At 43.4% G+C, this 21,325-nt stretch overlaps 1 protein-coding gene across 4 annotated transcripts in view; it reads left to right on the top strand.

Annotated features, from left to right (window-relative positions):
* The window catches only part of LATS2 (large tumor suppressor kinase 2), a 47,084-nt gene extending 26,575 nt beyond the window's left edge, over positions 1-20,509 (top strand). For all 4 annotated transcript variants that reach the window (XM_048047027.2, XM_048047025.2, XM_048047029.2 and 1 more), the window contains exons 3-8: positions 6,417-6,549; positions 10,152-11,689; positions 14,365-14,947; positions 15,514-15,696; positions 16,987-17,093; positions 17,863-20,509. In XM_048047027.2, coding sequence (XP_047902984.1) covers positions 6,417-6,549; positions 10,152-11,689; positions 14,365-14,947; positions 15,514-15,696; positions 16,987-17,093; positions 17,863-18,357 — 3,039 coding nt within the window. In that variant the 3' untranslated portion in view covers positions 18,358-20,509. The remainder of the gene's footprint in view (positions 1-6,416; positions 6,550-10,151; positions 11,690-14,364; positions 14,948-15,513; positions 15,697-16,986; positions 17,094-17,862) is intronic.
* The last annotated feature ends 816 nt before the right edge of the window (positions 20,510-21,325 follow it).

Raw genomic sequence — 21,325 nt, forward strand, 5'->3', positions numbered from 1 at the left:
ACTGCTCTTTCTGAGAAGAAATGTCTCCTCATTTCCAACCTGAACCTCCCCTGGCACAACTTGAGGCCATTCCCTCTAGTCCTGTCACTAGTTATCTGAGAGAAGAGGCCGACCCCCAGCTCCCCACACCTTCCTTTCAGGCAGTTGCAGAGAGCAACGAGGTCTCCCCTGAGCCTCCTCTTCCACAGACACAACAACCCCCGTACCCTCAGCTGCTCCTCACAGGACTTGTGTTCCAGGCCCTTCACCAGCTTCGTAGCCCTTCCCTGGATACTCTCCAGGGTCTCAATGTCCTCCTTGTAGTGAGGGCCCAAACTGAACACAGCACTCGAGGTGCCTCACCAGAGGCCTCACCAGAGGCCTCACCAGAGCAGAGTACAGGGGGACAATCACCTCCCTGCTCCTGCTGGCCACACCATTTCTGATACAAGCCAGGATGCTGTTGGCCTTTTTGGCCACCTGAGCACACAGCTGGCACACATTCAGCTGGCCATCAACCAATACCCCCAGGGTCCTTTCCTCTGCACAGCTTTCCAGCCACTCTCCCCAGCTTGTAGCGCTGCATGGGGTTGTTGTGCCCCAAGTGCAGGACCCAGCACTTAGCCTTCTTCAACTTTAACAATCTTATCTCTTGCCCTTTCTAAGTTGTTGAGGATGTTATGATGACTGTTCTTTTTAAGCGTACCCTGCTGCTAAGTCTATAGATCAGGGTTTTTTTCATTTGGAACAACTTAACTAGCTTTGGTTAGTCATGATCTTAAGGAAAAACAGCTGGGGAAAAAAACAGTGGAGAAGTGTCATGATGATTGTCTTATGTTTTCTTTTTCTGTAATAGTTCTGAAAGAAAGCTGCGTATTAGCCGTAGGGCTAGTAAAACACAGAAACTAACTACTACAAAAACTTGATAAATTTCAAATTTTTTTATTTGTCTTGTTTGTATTTTAATCTTCCAGAGCTGTTTTAAATCTGGAAAGATGCTGGAAACATTTTGAACAGCTATTATTTTGATCATCAAAAGATGCTTCTCAATCTCCAAATTACTTTTGTTTAATTTTACCTCATTCCTTCCATTAGCCACACTAAATGTGCCGTGTCCTGTGGCTTAGAGGATTAAGGTAATCTTCCAGAGCTGGTCTGTGGTGGTGGCAACATGAGGGTTTCTGTCCTGGGACCCAGGAGCACTGACGCTGTAGTTAGCCAGCATCTTTTTTGCTTCCTACTCTAGGCTGAATCTTTTGAGCATATTTCATTGCTTGAATCCAGGAGCACAAAGGGCAGAGGCCTGCAAGCAAGATCTACAAGCTGTGATTAAAGCCCAGAGCTCAAACTTCTTGTGCTGAAATCACCAAAGACAAAGAATGGCTTTACCTCAAGGGTAACTTCACCACCGTGTGCATCTCACCTAGAGCGCTGTGTGCCGCTCTTAGCAAAAACTACCTTGCAGTCCGATCCTTGTTGATACAGAGGAGGGTCACTGCAGCGATAAGGAGAATGAAGAGCCTGTTCTACAAGAGAAAGCTAAAGGAATGTGGGCTGTTTAGCCCAGGAGGCCAAACAGCAGCCCTAAGGATGAAGGGGGCTCCCTGTAGATAACAGCAGAGCTGTGGAAGTTTAGTTCCCTCTGCCTTTAGTTTAGATTGTCTTTAACTGACTGTGCATAATAAGAGGAGCCTATGTAGCCATCAGAGCAATGTAGCTTCGGAAGAGCTTTCTAACTGGAGCAGAGAGGGCAGAAAAACCTTAACTAGCCATGAGGATTGTTCCCCTTGGTTTCTGAATGGATTACGTGGTTTGTGAAAGGACTGAGTGATCCTGCGTCAAACAAACAGGCACTCAGAAGGTCTTTGCCTGTGGTATTTTCCTCCTGCTTCTTTGGTATTTTAAAACTGAGGAGCTCTAATGATTCTCAGGACAGCTCTTTAGTCATGTATCTGGAATATTTTAATTGGGATTTTAGTTACACATGGGGATTTGTGGGCAAAATGGAGCCCCTCGTACTGGCAGCCTGAAGTCAAGCAAAACAGTAGACGAAGTGTTCGACTAGAGAATAATTACAGCTAGGGAATATTAAAAAACACAGTTCTCTATTCTGTGGGGCAGCAGTAATCCCAACGAGGCGTATTGTACACATCGTTTCCTGAATTTCTTGGGTTTTGCATGTTTAAAATCATGAATGAAATTTCCTACAATGGCGGACTATCTCTGAAAGGTTCGTAATCAATTCTGGATCATCTCTTCTGGCATGAGCCTTAGTTTTCTCCCTTCCGGAGGGAACCTGTATCTGTTTCCTGCATCTGTTGCCCATCCTCCGTTGTGAATGGAAAGCAAGCAATTAATTTTTTTGTTGTTGTTAGCAATTAATTGCCCTTGCCAAATCTTTGGAGGACCTATTGTCTCCTTCAGACACAATGTTCTTGGGAAAAAGTCCTTGCTTATTGTAACCTCTTGTGCAATCTTCCCTTGGATGATAAATCCATCTTGGCAACTGGGAGCTTTCTGAATGAAAAATGTTGCTGGACAACCCTGGAGTACAGCAAGAACGCCTGTTGCTGCCAGCGCTGGTGGAGAGCAGCCAGGCAGGAGGGTAAAATGGGGAAAGCCTTTCACGTTGCCTCCGGGGCGAGAGGGAGCCTGTATGTGCACACATCCAGCTAGCTGTTTACCATCAAACAAGGATTCTCCCTGGTGAGCAGCTGAGCCTCGAAGGTGGCTTTCCTTCTAGCAACATCTTGAAACGTCTTGGCGAGCTGCCTTCCACTGGAGCAGGGATGGGGAAACTGCTGAGCGTGTCGACCGTGCAGCGCTCTGCTGCAGGCACTGGCTGGGGAGCAGCCCCTCTCCCCTTTTTCTCTGCGAACCCACAAAACTGGGATCCTGCAGAGTTGCCTCAGTCCACAAAAAACTGAGAGTCTCTGCATTGGTGTTCTTGGCCTGACGCTGCTTTTCCATCCGATCTGTCCAGAACCACAGCTGCCCACTGAAACCTCATTTTTAATATTGCAGCTGTCACGTTAATTATAAAATTAGAGGTATTTGTAAAAGCACACTTTCCCATTGTAGTTTTTTCTTCACTTTTTTTTTTTCCTCCACCGACAGCTAGCAGGATCTGAAAGCAAAAAGGTGCCTGAACTCCCTGTGTAGAGATGTTTGAATCCTCCGAGGGGAATACACAGAATGCGAAGAATGAGCCGGGGCCGGGAGCGCTCTGTTCCCTCGCGGTTTGTGCGCGCTGCCAGGGGCTTGTGTTCTGCTTGGAGCCTGACAGCTGGCCGCGGGCTGAGCCCAACGCAGCCAGCGGGCAGCCTGCTCCAACCACGCTGCGGCTGACAGCGTTTGGCCCGGTGAAAAGGAAACAAGCAGGGACAGAGAGCCTGATGCAGTACCTTGCGCTTAATGGAAATCTCTGTCGACCTCAGTGGGAACTGGATTTGATCCTGTGCCTGCTTGAATGTTTTGGCGTTGGATACGGCTCCAAGTGGATCTTTTTTTTTTTTTCCATGCCTCATTTCTGGTCTACTCCTCCTCCCGTTTCTAAAATGCACTCACCTTAGAGTGGTGTAGCATCAAGGCAGCCCTGGCTGTGGCAGTGCAGCTGTGCACGTTCATCCTTGCCCAGTGTCTGTCCTGTTGTTTCCCCTTTCTTTCTACCACCTACAGGATTAGTTTGCAAGTTGGCATTGATATCTCTCCTTGAGTCCATTCTGCTGCTTCTCACAAACACCCTCCATCTGACTCAAGTCTCTGCCCTCAACCTCCAGCTCTCCCACGAGTGTAATTGCTGACACTGTTTAATCCATCTTCTGCACTCCTTCCCCTACCTTAAACCAGGCTTTATATCGATTTCCATAAATTCCTGTGTTGTTTTTTTTGTTGTTGTTGGAGGCGGTGGTGGTGGGTTTTTTTTGGTCACTCTCCCTTTTCGTAGAGGTGATGCAAGGCTTTGGGGAAGCAGTGTCACAAACAAGGGTTATTTGTCTCATGCTGTTTATGGAGGGGAAAGGCCAAAGCTATGGGATTTGGGGAACACAGGTGTTCTTTTGAACCACAGATAAAAACTTGCTTAGGTTTTTTCAGCAGTAATGTAAGTGCCAAGCAAACAGGGTGGGCAGTGAGGAGATGCTTCTGAGAGCGGGCTCACGGAGACAAGAGGCTGAGAGCTGGGTCCAGGGCTGCTGTCTGCACCGAGGGCTTGCAGGGGTGAGGTTGTTGGTGACACATCTGCTGCTCCTGAGCTCTTACCAGCTCTCTGAGGTTACCACACAGCCCTGAGATGTCCTGGGCTTTTCCCCTCCCATTGTTCCCCCAGAAGTTCGCATCTGAAGCCCCATCACATCTGCTGAAGGCTGGACGTGCAGCTTTGAGTGGAGCCATTTCAATGCTGCTGTTCTGGCAGTAGCAATGGCAAAAGGTGAGAACAGTAGTGCCAATATAGGGGAAAGGTTTGTTTTCGGAGATAACATCACTATGGTGGTGATAAAAGGCAAACTTCTTTTAGGCTCGTTGAATTCTGTAGTACTAACGCCCTTAAGAGGGGGAGAAGTGCATTGTGTGGGCTGGCTTAGTAATCATTTAGACAGTTGTTTACCAAGCATGTATTCTCTTGGTACCCCGTTGTAGACAAAACCAAAGAAGACAACATCGAATCCAGCACACAGACCTCTCAGTTGTGCACATTGAGCACGTTTGATTTAGGAACGTGGTCTTGGGGGCCAAGGCAAGATCCAGCTGGTGTAAATGGGCAGAGCGTGCTAGCAGCCCAGAGTCCCTCGACGATGAGAGTGCTGAGCACTAGGATGCGAATTTGCTAATGCTTTAGAAATGTATCCAGAAGAAGGAGGGAAAAAAAAAGGGGAAAAAAAAACATTGTGGGAAATTCTTTCCTTCGTACATAATAGTTTTTGTTGATTTAAAATTGCCCTTAGTAATGTGTTGATGCCAGTGAAATAATTCAGCTATAGGAAATGTGAAACCAACTATTGCCTTTCTATGAATTATGAGTCATAAATTGTATGAAAAATATTCAAACTTGCTGTAGTTATTCCCCGAGCAGAACCTCTGAGTAATGGAGCAAATACTGCTGTTTTGGGGGGAGTGGGAGGGGGCTGAGCTAAGCGGAGCGAAATGCCAAGTGCCAGCACGTGGCTCTGTGCGAAGTGTGAGTTGGTGACATCTGAGATGCTCCCCTCTTGCTAACAGCGCGTTGCACCGCGCGCAGTTCGCGGAAGCCAAGTTGTTCTCTGCTCCAGACGCCCTGGAAAAGGGGAACGCGTGCCGGGGCTACCTGCGTGCTCTGCCCCGGGGAGAGCTGAGTGCCTGTGCCAAGCCAGCCTCACATCTGTAAGCCAAGAAGGCACCAACTCCATCTGATTCAGCGCCCGTGGGCAGGTTGCAGTGACAGCATTCCCCTAGAAATGGCAAAAAAAAGTGGCAAGATGATAGGATACTTGCAGGCAAGTCCTTGATGGTGACATTTATTTCAGCCAACTTCAGCCAACTAAGAGCTAAGTTCAAGTTAGTCTTCTGATCTTCTGTCACCAAAGGTCGGTTTATCTCTTGTGAGATCTGTTTTACCAATTGTCTTCTGGAGTAACTATGGCAAGGTTCTCAGCAACTACTTCAAGCTAGTTAATCTAGCTGAGATGGCTGAAGTTCAGTGAGACGAATTCAGCATTCAAGCCCCGGAATTTCAATTTCTCCATCATCTCAGAAAAGACCGTGCAGCCTTGGGAGGATTTGTGAGTTTTACTTTCCAGCCAGAGGCTCGAGTCATTGTTGAAAACTATTCCGTATACCTAAGCCATAAGTAAATGTATAAACAAACTCCAGGAGAGTGAATTCCTGGCTGTAGACCAGGGGACGCTAATAGTGTTGTGATGGAGTAGGTCAACTGGAGTATTCATTTTTGCACCGGTTTTAGTTTTTGCGTTGTGTCTGGCACCACATTATTTTTGCAGTCTTCCCCCATTGACCCTAAATGGGGCCAGGATTTGCTCAGGAGAAAATTTTGCGGCATTTAGAAAGTTTGAAGTTGTGCTTGCTGCACAGAAACACGCAGGTGTGGCTGAGATGCTCTCAAATACCAAAAGCTGAGTAGTTCACTCTGTTTCACCCTGATTCAACTTACATTGCCTTTCCCGGATCTGACACAAGTTTATTTTAAGGATTCGTAAAGCATAGGTTTCAGTTTGATACTTCTTGAGTTAGGAGAATGTGGGTAGGCGGAGTTATTTTTTTAATTTTTGAGTTGTATAAAGCATACAGATGTTTTCAAAATACGAGTCCATGTGGCTTCAGGCAGCTGTTATCTGGTGGGAGTTACAAAATGTTCCTATAAATGTAAGAAAGCTTGCTGCTTTGTAGCCTGCAGTGCTTGGGTTTGGTCTGAATGCGATTCAACTCTTGTTTGTCTTGTGCAGGAGATGGCTGTCCGAGCACTGAAGCAGACGGGTAGCAGGAGTATTGAAGCAGCTCTGGAGTATATCAGCAAGATGGGCTACTTGGATCCTAGAAACGAACAGATAGTGCGCGTAATTAAGCAGACCTCACCAGGTAAGCATGAACTTTTCTTTAAGTTGTGTTCTTTTTTGCAAATAAGCCAATTTTCAAAGTAGACTTGTTTGAAGAAGGGAATCAGCAGCGTTTCATAGCAGTCTCGTAGGAGGCCGATTACATGAAGATTACCCTGCAAGCTGAACACCGCTCACTTGCATCACAGCAGTTGTCCACGTGCAGCTTGTTCTCCACCTTACTAACTCAAAGCTAGTTATCCGTCAGTGCAAGTCATCTCAACCGTCCCAAATTCACCACAAGGTAAAAGCTTGTACGTAGGTAATGGCTGTGAGTTGTGAGATAGGTCACTTCCCAGGAGCTCATTCACGTTAACATCCGTGTAAGTACACTGTGGAAACACCTCAGGCCAAGATGGCAGAAGCTGTCCACTCATCCTTGCTAGTCTACAGCTCTGTTTCACGTAAATTAAACGGGAGGATTTGGGCTCCGCATTTGCCTGATCACAAACATCAGACTGCAGCAGACAGAAGGCCTCTGAGGGTTGTTTCCATTCAGATGTTAGGGCTTGTGGCATGTTAGAAAGCTTTTGATCAGTAATGGGGATACATTCTAGCTCAGATAGCTTGTTACTTTTCTTTCAGTTTCAGAAGATGGCCAAGCAAATAACTGCCCTCTGGCTGGCTGAGCCTGCACAGTTACACGGTAGCGTTATGTGCTGCAGAGGGGTTAGTGGGAGAAGGGTTGGGTGTGTTGGGGAGCTGCTGTCACGAGCATGTTCTGTTGGACATGCTCAGCTGCTCTTTCTACCAGCCTTAGTCATTTCCTAGAGTTTTACCCTGCAGGATGTCCACCTGACAGAAGTAGCAGTACTGGCCAGGTTTGGTATTTGCAGAGTTTTTCTGTAATACATGCACAAATGTGGCCTCAACGGGGCTTTAAGGAGGAGTTAAAGTAACAGAATTTGTCAACTATATTTTGCTTTATATTATAAAGGTTTTATTCCTTTAAGTAAGTGAAAGAACACACCCAGTCCTAAAGAAGACACATTTCCTTTGAAAGGGTTGAAAAATCTTTCCAGGCAGAAGCTTTAATTGTTCAGTTATATTTCGTTTGTGTTTGTTTTTGCTTTCTTAATATTCCAATGCATACAACTGTTTTGAGTACTTAAAAATCTGCATTTATTTTTAGGGTACATAAAACATAAACATCAAGCAATTAATGTTTGCTTGCTTGAGGTGCAGTAGAGTCATGTTAATTTGTTAGGTGTTGTATTGTTCGTGCTAGGATAGCACAGGTCTCCTGCACTTGATTTGGAAGCATATAATGCTATCTGCTAACTTTTCATTTGCAGTTTGCGAATTTAAAACATGCTTTTGAATTCCATATATTGACCTGTGGAAGTAGATTTTCAAATTACTCATTTTAGTCCTGTTTTAACTTTAAAGCTAACGAGTTTTAGCATGCTGGCAAGACTTAAATAAAACTTACCAGATATTACAGTTGGACAGAGACTATGTATAAAACCCGTTTATCTGATGGGTATAGTTGATGAATCTTACAGAATACACTCTGATCTAAAATGCTTCACAGGCAAGAGATAGTTGCAAGAGTTGTGTTGAACAGGAAGGGGGGTGGGATCATCTGCAACTATTACCTTAAAGGAGGTACAGTTACCTTAATATCTAAAATTAGATCTGTCTAATATATCCAAAATTGTGGTTACCTAAATATCTACAGTTACACTAAAGGAGGATGTGGCATAATGGGGATTGGGCTCTTCTCCTAACACCAAGTGATAAGAAAATGGAAATGGCCTCAGGTTATGCCAGGGGAGGTTTAGGTTGGATATTAGGAGAAATTTATTTACTGGCAGGGTTGTGGGGTATTGGAATAGGCTGCCCAAGGAAGTGGTTGAGTCACCATCCCTGGAGGTCTTCAAGAAACGTGCAGGTGTAGAACTCAGTAGCATAGTTTAGTGGTGGACTTGTCAGTACTAGGTTAAAGGTTGGACTAGATGATCTTAGAGGTCTTCTCCCACCTGAATGATCCTATGATTCTATACCACGGTTGGTATCTTCACAGTTCCAAATATTCCTCAAACAGACTAGGGCAGACTTGCTGGTACACAAATCCAGGAGGCGAAGGTCAGACCTCTCTTGACATCAGTAAGATACCTTGCACAGCTGAAGTATGTGTCCCAGACGAGGGCAGACATTGCTGCTGCTTTCCTTCATAGCTCTGACAAAGTCAGTTTATCCTGAGGCTCAGTGTGAATCCTATTGACAGGGATGACAAATGGGTGATACGGCTGTCTCCCATGTCCAGACTAGAGCAGCCACTTCTTGGGATGCTTTGCATTGCCACAGCCTTATCAGTGCACCTCTTTGTGTCTCAACAGATCAGCTTCCAGGGAGCAGTTATAGGTACAGCCTTGATAACAATGGCCTTATGTTATCATAGGAAAAATTGCTGCCGGTTAAGAAATTGTTGTTCTTTCAAGATTTCGCCTGAAAGAACATTGATAATTTGTCCAAGTTGATTCCATTTCAAAACATTGCATTGTTTGTGAAAGTGTCATTTAGCATGTGGACAGCTTCTTCAGCATGCAGAAACGGTGCAGAGACCTGTCTTAATGAAGTGTGTGCTCCTGTGACCATGTATATAGTAGGGCTTGTAAGTATGCAGGGACATGCTGTAGTGGAAATAGCTGGAAATGCTTGCAGTTCAGCGTTCAAGTTCTCGTCTTGAGGGCCTTGTGAAGGTTTTAAAAGGAAGTTGTTTAGGTGTACGTGGGTCAAGTCCTGTGATTCGTGAAAGCTGAAGAACCAGAGGGGGGAACAGCACAGGGGCAGCACAGAGTGTCTCCCTGTCTGTTTAGCACAGCCAGTGCTTTCTACACCTGCAATTTGTCCATAGATGAAAGAACTGACTAAAAGTACCCTTAGCACATCCAGCGTAGGAATGCTGCTATCTTGTCCCTGCATATTCTTCAAGCTTCCCAACGGGAGGCAGATAAGTCATAGGAGGGGACACTCTGTGCCCAGCACGTTGGGAAAAAGACAGGGTAAGCTGCATGATGCCATCGTTGTAAATGAAAGGAAGCAAGGGTTTTCAGAACGATGGGACCAAGATGCAAGCAGATCCCCAGTGTGAGCAGTGAGCGCACTGTGCAGAAGAGGTAGACTAATTGATTATAGTAATGTTGTCTTAAAGTTGTACTGACAGTCGTTCAGGGAGCTTTTTTTCTTCTGTTGGTGCTGTACTTAACCCCTGCTCTGTTGCTTCCTCCTCCTGTCTGTGAGTAATGACTGGTAACACCGGTCCGGCTTTAAAAAATACAGGCTGAAGCGTAATATGATGACTTCACAGTACAGGAATTTGTGCTTCTATTTTCATGATTTGGTAGAACTCCCTGATGATTCCTGGCATGAGCAGTATTTTGGGCCAGTAGCTCGTTATCAGTAGCAATACTTGGCACCTATCACTTCAAATGTCCAGAGTGCTTAATTTAGGTTTTAGATTATTTCTTTTGTAACACATATTCTAGGCTTTGTGTGTGTAAGGATGGATGGATGAGTAATGCAAAGTAATTGGTTCACCTGAATTGTTTCCTAACATTCTTCTGTGTTCTTTTTACAAAGGAAAGGGTATTGTGCCAAATAACGTAACCCGCAGGCCAAGCTTCGAAGGATCAAATGAATCTTTTCCGTCCTACCATCAGATCGGTAATGCAGCCTATGAAGGGACAGGCTTTGGAGCAGAAGGTACAAATATGCTAACTGAAGTTCCGAGGCCATACATGGACTATTTAATCTCAGCTTCGCAGCCTACGGCTATGAACGCTCCCGTACAGCGGCCCTCCGGAGTAGGCACGCACAGCACACCAACAAGCCATCAGCAGAAAACGTACCCTGCAAATATCGAGTCTTCTGTCATTAATTATCCCGTGGCTAATCACAGCAGCCCAGCCTTGCAGCTGCAGGCCTCCCATGGCTCCAACAGCCAACACTACAGTAGGCAGCACATGATGGTGCAGGGGGAAGCCATGGGGTATGGTGTTCAGCGGAGTCCTTCCTTCCAAAACAAGATGCAGCAGGAGGGAGGATACGCCAACCTCCCGAATAAAGGGGCGGTTGTTCAAAATAACTCTGGTCATGCATTTCAGCAGGCACCGGCAAGCCTGTATATATCCCATTCTCATCACAAACAGGCAAGTCCTTCCTCTCATCAAATGCACGTGATATCCAGAGGTCCAGCATTTGCTAATGATTTTTCAGACAGTCCACCGCAAAATCTGCTAACTCCATCTAGAAATAGCCTAAACATGGATCTCTACGACATGAACAATCCTCAAGTTCAGCAGTGGCAGGCAGCAACGCCGTCACGGCGAGATTCTTTACAAAACCCAGGAATAGAAACATCTCCACGGCAACACGTATCCTTCAGACCAGATGCCACAGTGCCGAGCAGAACAAACTCCTTCAACAACCATCAGCAGCAGCCCCAGGTGACCGTGTCGATAAGACAGGTTCCTCCAGGAAAACCCGATCCCTCGATTACATCTCCAAATACAATCACAGCGGTCACCTCTGCTCACATCCTCCAGCCAGTGAAGAGCATGCGAGTGATGAGACCCGAGCCTCAGACGGCGGTGGGACCTTCCCATCCTGGCTGGTTACCTGCACAGGCACCGGCTGTGGATGGCTTAGAGATCATGGAGCAGCACGTGCCAACTGTTGGAGCACCCAACGCCTATCAGCTGGAAGTGGAATACGCTAACCAGGAGCTGCGGTGCCCGCCACCACCGTATCCCAAGCATTTGTTGCTTCCCAGTAGCTCCGAGCAGTTCGATATCAACTGCTTGTGCATGGGTGTAGAGCAGACCCTCCGCGTAGTCCCCAACCCACCATGCAATAAGGCCGAGGAGAACAGCGAGCGAAATGACAAAAGCAGCAAGAACGCTAAAGCTGAGAAACCCAGCAAGGATAAAAAGCAGATCCAGACATCTCCGGTGCCTGTGAGAAAAAACGGCAAAGATGAGGAAAAGCGGGAATCCCGAATCAAGAGCTACTCGCCGTTTGCCTTCAAGTTCTACATGGAGCAGCATGTAGAAAATGTCATAAAGACCTACCAGCAGAAAATTAACAGAAGACTGCAGCTGGAGCAAGAAATGGCTAAAGTAATTCTTCTTTTTTTTAAATAGTAAATCTAATGGGGTCAAATTATTACTCTCACTCCAAAATGTATAAAGGTATTCAATACCTGCCTGTACCAGACTATTTCCCTGAGAAGCCTGGATGCACATGTGGGAGGCTGTTTGAAAAACCTGAGAGAAGAAATAATATACCTTCATACCAGAAAAGTAAAATGAAGCAAAAACACCCTTAGTAGGAAAGTATTAGGTTTGCTTAGGAAAGAACGCAGAAGCCAGATTTGAGGCCAAGATAACACTGGCAGTATCCAGCTCTTGCAAAACTCTGGAAAAGGTTTTCTCTTTGCTCCAGCTCTTCCTACCTATTCCATGATAGCAACCGCTTATTCACCAAAGCACAGTTTAACTTGGCAGTAGATTTACTATGCCATATTTTCAGATGAATACTTGACTAAAAGTTGTCTGTTGAACACATGCTAGTAATAATATCATGCAAGTAATCATGTCTTGGCCAGCTTTAAACGGTCTTGGGACCCTTGCTGGAACTTGTTCTAGAAGCAGGTCTCAGAGAGATGCACTTTGAGCAAGAGCTGCTTTTATGCCTAATGGTAGCACTCAAGCCCAAGCTGATTCCCTGATAGGGCTGTTTAAAACAAAGCTGCCAAGTTCTAATGGTTGCTCTGACAGTTCTGGTTTAAATCTTTAAATGTGGATTTTTTTTATTATTTTTTTTTTTATTTTTCTCAGGCATGACTAGAATATGACTAGTCTACTTTTGTATTTAAGGATAAGCTCTAAGGAAAGCTGTTATTAATGCATAATGGCTAATTAACTACCTGATCTTCCCTAGCACAGTCAGTTTCCAGAGCTGATTAATTTGATGCTCATGTTGCTCTAGAAAACCCGGCAATTCATTTGCTGAGGTTAAGATAAAATGAACGTGTCTCTAAAATCTCTTGAAAGGTCAATATATTTTAGTGACAGTTAATAGTTTGACCTCACCACAAGTATAGATGATGTTGCACTGCTTGGATTTAATGAATGTGTTCCTGAGATTGATGATCTCCAGAGAAGGAAACCAGCAGCTAATTGCATTAGTTCTTCTCTTTTCTGGCTCTTCAGCTCTCCTTCTCTTCATAACTCAGATAGTTCAACGATAAACACAAACAGCTCCTTCCCCTAGCAACCTCATCACTGGCTGCAGGAATGCACTGCGAACTCAGGAGATTTTGGCTATCTGAATATTGCATTATTCTAGAATTAACCAAGAACACAGCACACTAATTATTTTACCTTAAAACAATAAACGCTTCTTTTAAAATGTAAGGAGAGTACCCCGATCTATAATAAAAACAGTATTATTAGTTTTGATTTGGCTTTTGCCTTCAGTCTGAAAATTCATCCTACCTGTTGTGCAAGTTTCTTCAGACCTCCTCCGTCCTTTATTCATACAGATTTCATTTTTGTACCATGTGGATTTTGCTGTGCAGTCTGGCTGCCCACATTCATCTTCAAAGGCCTAGACTACAGGTGTGAAATGAAAAATTCAATCAAAACAGCAGCCTTGCGGGTGAATGCTTGGGTCTTTAGCCTGCTAATCAGTCAGCTTCAGCTCCATCCACCGTCTTCCCCACTGCCCCTTCTCATCAGGCACTAATCTTCCTCTCCAAATGCTTCCGTTGATGTCCCTTAATTCAGGATTCTGGAACCAGGTTATTCATAAAGAAGGGGGCTGCTAGAGCAGCCCAGGGGCTTCTGTTGGTGGAGGCCACCAGTGGCCCTCAGGAGAGGGGATGGGCACTGAAGACAGAAGTGTGCAGGCTCTGTCTTGAAGGGTGGGGAAAGCCTGGCTGCATACTTCTTATTCCCCCCTTTTCCACAAGGTATCTCCTTGCAGCCACGTGAAATGTTACCTGCAGTTGCTCAGAGGTTCTCTGGGGGTTGGAGGTGGCTGGACAAGCCAGATCTGTTACAGCTTAGGTTCAGAGGGGAAACAGTAAATTAAGGGGGGGGTGGGGGGAACAGAACCAGAGTCTAGGCTGCAGTAGCTGGAGGGAGGCCAGAGCTGAGGGTTATATGTGTATATTTTGTGAAGGAAGAGGGGAGAGATCTACAAAGCTTGCGAGTGGAAGCTCTACATGGTAGAAGAAGAAAAATTTTCCAAAGAAGAGGGTTCACAAAGCACTAGGGAATGTGTAGGTCAAAACCAGCTTCTTAATTACCATGCAAAAAGCAACAATCAACCAGCACTGGTAGATAGGATCGTGTGAGTTCCTCTGGAGAACCATTAATGAACAAAGTGGGCTGCTTCATCTGGATATCAGTTTAATTTGTGCTGCATTGTGCATATGTATGGTGGAGTGCGGTGGCAAAGTGCACAGTTGAAAGGTATAAACCGAACCCCGTGATCAGGTTTGTTCTGTTCTTTTCCCCTGACAGCATTGCCCCATGCCTCCTAGCTCAGCAGAATGAGAGAGAAAGGGCAATCTTAGAGACAATGCAGGTAACCTGGTAGGGCAAATGAACTTGCAAGTATTTCAGAAATACCTTGGCAGACAGACAAGAGATTATCTCTCTCATGAGTATCTCTTTTCTGGTTCTTGGTTAATTTTTCTGAGACGTGTCTTGGGAATGCTGGTTCATTGTTCTGTTGCTATGAATATAACCTCACTAGCTCTCGTGGTTTGCTTTCTCTTATCTAGGCAGGCCTTTGTGAAGCAGAACAGGAACAAATGAGGAAAATTCTCTACCAGAAGGAGTCCAACTACAACAGACTTAAAAGGGCCAAAATGGACAAATCTATGTTTGTGAAAATCAAGACTCTGGGTATTGGTGCGTTTGGAGAAGTGTGTCTGGCCTGCAAAGTGGATACCCATGCCCTTTATGCCATGAAAACTCTGCGAAAGAAAGATGTCCTGAACCGGAACCAGGTGGCTCACGTCAAGGCAGAAAGGGACATACTTGCTGAGGCAGACAATGAGTGGGTGGTTAAACTCTATTATTCCTTCCAAGATAAAGAGAACTTGTACTTTGTGATGGACTACATCCCTGGTGGGGATATGATGAGTCTACTGATTCGGATGGAGGTCTTCCCGGAGCGTCTGGCCAGGTTTTATATTGCAGAGCTCACTTTGGCTATCGAGAGTGTGCACAAAATGGGATTTATTCATAGAGACATCAAGCCTGACAACATTCTGATAGACCTCGATGGGCATATCAAACTGACAGACTTCGGACTCTGTACGGGATTCAGGTGGACTCACAATTCAAAATACTACCAGAAAGGTATTAGGCTTCATTTGCTCTGTTTATCCTGAAGTAGTTACCTCTTGGCAGAAATGTCAGGTGAATTACGGTGTGTTTGTCTCTGGCAATTAGTTTGTTTCTAGTCTTTTGTTTCCAGTACTGTTCAAATCCCTGTCAGTAGTCTGGCTGACCATTGCAGTAGCTGTACTTCTTCAGTTCATTCTTGTTCAGAGGGGCTCTGATGGTGAAAGAAATTAATCCCAGATTTAAAGTAATCCAGGCACCTTCTGTGCTTGCCATTGAGGGGTATTGGAGTCTTATCAGTGAAAGGTTATACACAATTGCTGTAGCTAATCTAAATATACTCCATTATTCTGTATCTCCCATATGGCAGCGTGCTTCCCTGCACTGAGACAGAGACACTCCGCTGGTTAAGGAAAATCAGTTGTGAAGAAGAGGGCAGAAGTAATTGCCTTAGGTTTAAAGCTTAAGTGCTGTTCTTTAGTGACAGAGGAAGACGGCAAAAATAGATCTAAATAAATTCTTTCCTTTTTGAGGGTTGTGTTTTATGAGTCTAAATGTAAACTTTCTCTCCCACTTCAAAGGGAGCCATATCAGACAAGACAGCATGGAGCCCAGTGATCTTTGGGATGATGTGTCCAACTGTAGATGTGGAGATAGGCTGAAGACATTGGAACAAAGAGCTAAGAAGCAACATCAGAGATGCCTAGCTCACTCGTTAGTTGGAACCCCTAATTACATTGCTCCTGAAGTCCTGCTTCGTAAAGGTAGATAACCTGGATTTTCTACTGTTTAAATGAGCACCAATGTTTTGAAATACTTCATTTTTTTTCCTTCAAAAGTTTGCTGCTTTGGAAGCTTGACGTTCTAAAGTCCACAGACACTCAGCTCAGATTAAGGAGCAGCTTTCTGTACATGCTCCAATGATGAGCTTCATATTGCGGACATTGAACGTTGTTGTGCTTTGTCTCTTCACTCAGAAGCCTTTGATGAGACTGCTAATAAATATGTCAGATGGTGTTGGCAGCTACTGTTTCTAAAGTACAGAGAAGATTATCTGTGCTTATGGCCACTATGAGGATGACTGCGGCCACTAGCAGGCTTGCATAGACCAGCAAGTAGCCAACTGATGGTTCTGAGTGACTCAGATTGGTCACTTAAATAAGGCTGTTAGAAACTTGTGGAAGCATTCACCAGATTCCCATACAGAATTTCAGGGAAATACAGCAAAAAGTCTTGTACAGATTACGCTGGGCACACTGCATTCAAAAGCTCCGCTTCAGGAATGTAGACAACATTTGGTAGCTATCCATGAAATACAGACACAGTCACTGTAGTGAGGAGATTAGTTGTTCAAATTTGTCTGCAAGCCTGATCCTAGACCTAATCTCAACTCTTTCTCAATTCAAGAGATTTTTGGATTAAATCCTACATCATCTGATGGCACAAATCTGCATTGAACTCAGTGTTTTAAGTCCTTCATTCCTTTCAGAAATCTCAAACATGTACCTCATTTGTTTTATCTGAGTAATTAAATGATTGAAATTGTTCCACTGCTTGGAACTTGCTCAGAAAGTTATCCGTATCTTTCTTATGTCTCTAGAAATAGGCTGTATCTTTTCAGCATCTTTTCCAACCCGAGGTGTCACCTCCACTGAACCAAGGGGAGGGCATCAATCACTAAGCCTTTTTTTTGTTCTTTGAGGACCAGTGTGTGCTGTGTAGGGATGTAGCTGTGGGATGGGGTATGAAAAAAAAAACTTCACTTGGTCTAATTATGTGATTTCCCCACGCACTATTATTGAGAATCAAATTTATTCAAAATGATTCCCAGACAACACTATTAGATCTTCACTGACAGCAGCAGAATTTAGGTCAGCAAGCAGAAGCAACTTCGTGGTGAAGGTGGATTGGGAGTCCTTTGGTTTTAGGTCAGTTGTTTGAGAAAAGACAGAAATCTGTGCTGTATGTTTTGATGCTTAATTGCAAGAAGAAATAGTAGCTCTATGCATATTCTCCTTGGTTGATGGAGGACAACCTTTGGACTTGCCTTTCAGGATACACTCAGCTCTGTGACTGGTGGAGTGTTGGTGTCATCCTCTTTGAGATGTTAGTGGGTCAGCCTCCTTTCCTGGCTCCTACACCCACAGAAACCCAACTGAAGGTAAGTTGAAACAAAATTCCGACCTGTAGTAGCAAAACGTTAATCTTTTCCTTTTCCTCCTCTTCTCTGTACAGACCCATCCCCTCTGGTTTTACTAGAGAAAGGAACAGTGATTACAAAATCGTGATTTTAAATAGCTTTACACCAGGGACAAACCCTTTTCCAATCAGTGAAGATTGTGAATATCAGACCAGAATTGACTTGTCCAGCCCTCATAGATACAGTTACCAGCTTTATGAATCTACTCAGCACAGTTTTGGTTTCTGAAGCCCAAGTTCATCCATATAAATTTTTTAGGGTGCATATCAGATTTGAGTAAGCTGATACACCGATGATAATTTCAGTTGGCAACGTGAGTGTTTTAAAGCCAAGCAGTAAGTAGTATTTATTAGAAAGAATGCATCTCATAATCACTTCGCTATTTTTACATTTTGGAGGCTAAATGAAGCAACTCCTTGAATTCATTCTGTTAAGTCATGTATAAACAATATATTCTCAAATCTGGCAACAGGAGCTTTCAAGAGGAAATACGTCTTTTTTAAAATGTAATTGCTTCTATCTGCTCTCTGGCGATCTTTCTTGAATCATTAAAGAAACCTATTAACAGCTGATGCAATCCCATCACTGGGCTCTTGAACCTCTGAAGTAACTATACAGAATGTGGCTGGACTAGCTACGTGTATACTTCTGTACAGTTAGCGTTGACAGAAGGATCAGAAGGATCCTGTTTCCAGGATTAGAAGTCATTTAATACCTTTCTCATCTTCAGGTGATAAACTGGGAAAGCACACTGCACATTCCCTCACAGATCAAGCTAAGCCCCGAGGCAACTGATCTCATCACAAAGCTCTGCTGTGCTGCTGAGGACAGGCTCGGAAGAAACGGAGCAGATGATATTAAAGCCCATTCTTTCTTTCACTCTATGGACTTCTCTACTGATATCCGCAGGCAGCCAGCTCCCTACGTTCCAAAGATCAGCCATCCAATGGACACTTCAAATTTTGATCCAGTTGAAGAAGAAAGTCCTTGGAATGATGCTAGTGGTGACAGCACCAGGACATGGGATCCGTTAGCCTCTTCCAACAGCAAGCACACAGAGCATGCCTTTTACGAGTTTACTTTCCGAAGGTTCTTCGATGACAATGGGTATCCGTTCAGGTATCCCAAACCTTCTGGAATGGAAGTTGGCCAGTCTGAGAAGTCCGATGTAGAAGACAAAGATGTGGTGGATCAGACTGGAGCTTGTCAGCCTGTATATGTGTAAATTATTGTATAGAGTGCTCCAGATAAGACTAATCTCAAATCCAGTAGGGCCCTTAACTGATCCTTTAGGAGTTGATCCTGCAGTGCTTGGTCAGGTGTAACTTCGGCTGAGACTGAAGTCATCCTGTGGAGTCAGAAACTTGCAGGGCCAGGTCCCAAAAATGGCACTCTTGAAAGTTCAGGTCAGTTTTACTGTAAATAACTTTGTTGATAATTACACTTGAAATCCTGGTCTTCACCAAAATCTACAAGGCCAGAAGTCTATCATTTCTAGGCCTATTTTTGTTTGAGGTCAGCTTCCCCCTACTCAGATAAACATTTACAGACTTCTGCAACTGTCAGCGTTATTTTTTAAATGAATAAAGAGCACTTATATTTTGTTTATAGCAGGGGTTTCTTTTCCTACTAAATTATAGGGATTAACTTTGACAAATCATGCTGCTGTTCTTCTTTTCTACATTTTTATTTTATCCATAGCACTTATTTCACATTTAGGAAAATGCATAAAGCTGAAGAACATGTGATGAAAGGTCTCTGTGCAATAATGTAAGAAAGAAAAAAAAGAAAAAAAAGGAAGAAAAAAAAACCACCTCCACTCTCTAATTTTCTAAATTTACTGATGCCATTGTATTCGCACCATAATTTTTGTTTGTTATATGTATTTTCCACATTTCAAAATTGTGACATAACCTTAAAGCTGCTTTATTTCCTTCTGCTTATTGGAGTGTAATAGAAAGTGTGAGCAAGTGACTATATGGGTGTGATTTCTTTGTCTAGTGTGTGAAGAATGTTGCATGAGCAGTGTTTTTTCTATTTGAAATGGCCTTTTCTTGCCATTCACAGGCAGGTCCTGTGGATCCATTTTTACTGAGGGTCTAAAATTAGACCATTTTAAACCATGTGTTCATAATGTATCGTGTGGATGGTTTCCTCTTATGATTGTATCCAATATTAATTTTGTAAAACAGATTTGCAGAGATTATAACTGAATAGTGATTTTGTGGTCTGATGTAGTGGATCGTTTTAGTAACCGTTGATCGTTGGCACACACGTTTCCCCACGAAGGATCAATAGCCAAGACCATTACTACAAAGCTGATTCGTGACAACAGTCTAGACCTGGCTCATTCACATAGCATGCAGCACAGTGTTCGTCGTTTAACGCTGTCAGTAACGCAGAGCACCAGTACTAACAAGTAGCTCAGTGTCTTCAAACCAGAATGTCTCGAGCTGTGCTCCTGCAACACACCGAGATCCTAAACGAGATGAGGCTGATGTGAGTACGTGCAGCCCCTCTGATTTCTGTGGAATCTGGAGGGACATGGCTTTTCCAGACATCGGATCTCTGCACGACTGTCTGTGTATCCATTTAGGATCCTAACGTTACAGGCACTGACGTCTGAGAACGTTGGCGTTGTTCATAGGTCATTCTGTCCTGTTGTCTTCAGATGAAAATGTTGCTGTGGTGGAGCACAACAGTCCTTCATTTCTGTCAGATTATAAGCATACTTTGAAATATCAATTCTTAACTATGTTAAAATAAGCATTTTTCTTATATGTATAAGTGAGACTTATTCAAGGTGATATCAGAATACTAAAGTAATTAAGCCATACATATTTGCATATATATATTATATATAACTAAGTAAACACACACAAAAATCCTTAATTCAGATTAGTGTAACAGTCCTATTTAAAGTGATTGACGTAATAACATTTGAGGAAAACACTCCTTTAAGGTGTTTTTGCTTTATTTTATTTTTAAATCTGGAACTTCATTATTTTTTCCGTATATTATTCCACATATTATTCCTTAATGTTTTAGCATATCCTATCCAGTGTTTAGATATCTAAGCAACAACATATAAATTCATCAGCCTAAACTAAACAAAAATGATTGTGTATTTGTTTACATTTGTATGAAAGGAATGTTTTGAGGTATGCAGTGCTTGTGTTGTGACAGTTCATGTAAGATTCAGTATTACTGCTTTTTTATATAGTAATGCCATTTTTTGTTATTTACATCTATCTGACATTCTTTCATGTGGTAGGTTCTTTCTCAGGAACTCAATTTAACTGTTATTTATTGATATATCATTGCCTTTGAAAGCTTCTACTGGCACAATTTATTAAAAATCTGAATCAAAATCTAAACTGCAGTATGTGTTCTTTGAAAGGGTAATTTCTACTTTAAGGCAGAATTTTCAAGGGGTTTGCTTTGTAATGTTAGTGATGGGTTTGAGCTACAAACACATGATCCAAATCTCATCTCTCTTTGTAGTGTTTGGCATAGAATTTCTGGGTACATTAAGATGATTTTTAGTGTAACAGAGTCAGTAGATAACATAAAATTCAACATCATCACTTTCACAGCAGTGGCAGCTCTGCCAGGACAGCCACAAAGAGGTGTGCCTGCCCCTCTGGCTCTTTCCTCTGCTATGTTTCAAAAAGGTAAGTATTTCACCTTCAAATATGGTGTCTTTGCAATTGAGTGAAATGAGAAACTAGCCCAAAAAGAAAGCAGTGATTCCCTGCTGAAAGGATTGACTCACTTAGAATCTGCTGCGGGGAACAAAAGCCAACTTCCATTTCACCTGAAGAACTGAACTGGAAAACAAATCTTTTCAGCTTACCAGGTACTGTCTCTAGAAGGTTCCCATCCTTCTCGTACATCTCAGGGGTGAACAGAAAGTTGGGAGTAAATTTTATGAAACTTGGACAGGTAACTAATACAACATATATTGGGACTGGTTCTAGGCATTCTCAATTCTATTGAGCTTCCCCCCGACACACACACAAAATATTTTAAGCATTTTAAACATTTTAAAAATATTTTAAGAAGTTATTCAATGTTTGTTTGTTTAAAAAGAAAAACCTTTAGATGTATGTATTCCTGATTGAAAGTAAGGAGTTCATTAATTTGGAAGTAGCGCACCATTTGAGACGTAATCCTACCTTGACTAAGTCAGG

The sequence above is a fragment of the Anser cygnoides genome, chromosome 1 (genome assembly GCF_040182565.1).
Source record: "Anser cygnoides isolate HZ-2024a breed goose chromosome 1, Taihu_goose_T2T_genome, whole genome shotgun sequence".
NCBI lineage: Eukaryota > Metazoa > Chordata > Aves > Anseriformes > Anatidae > Anser > Anser cygnoides.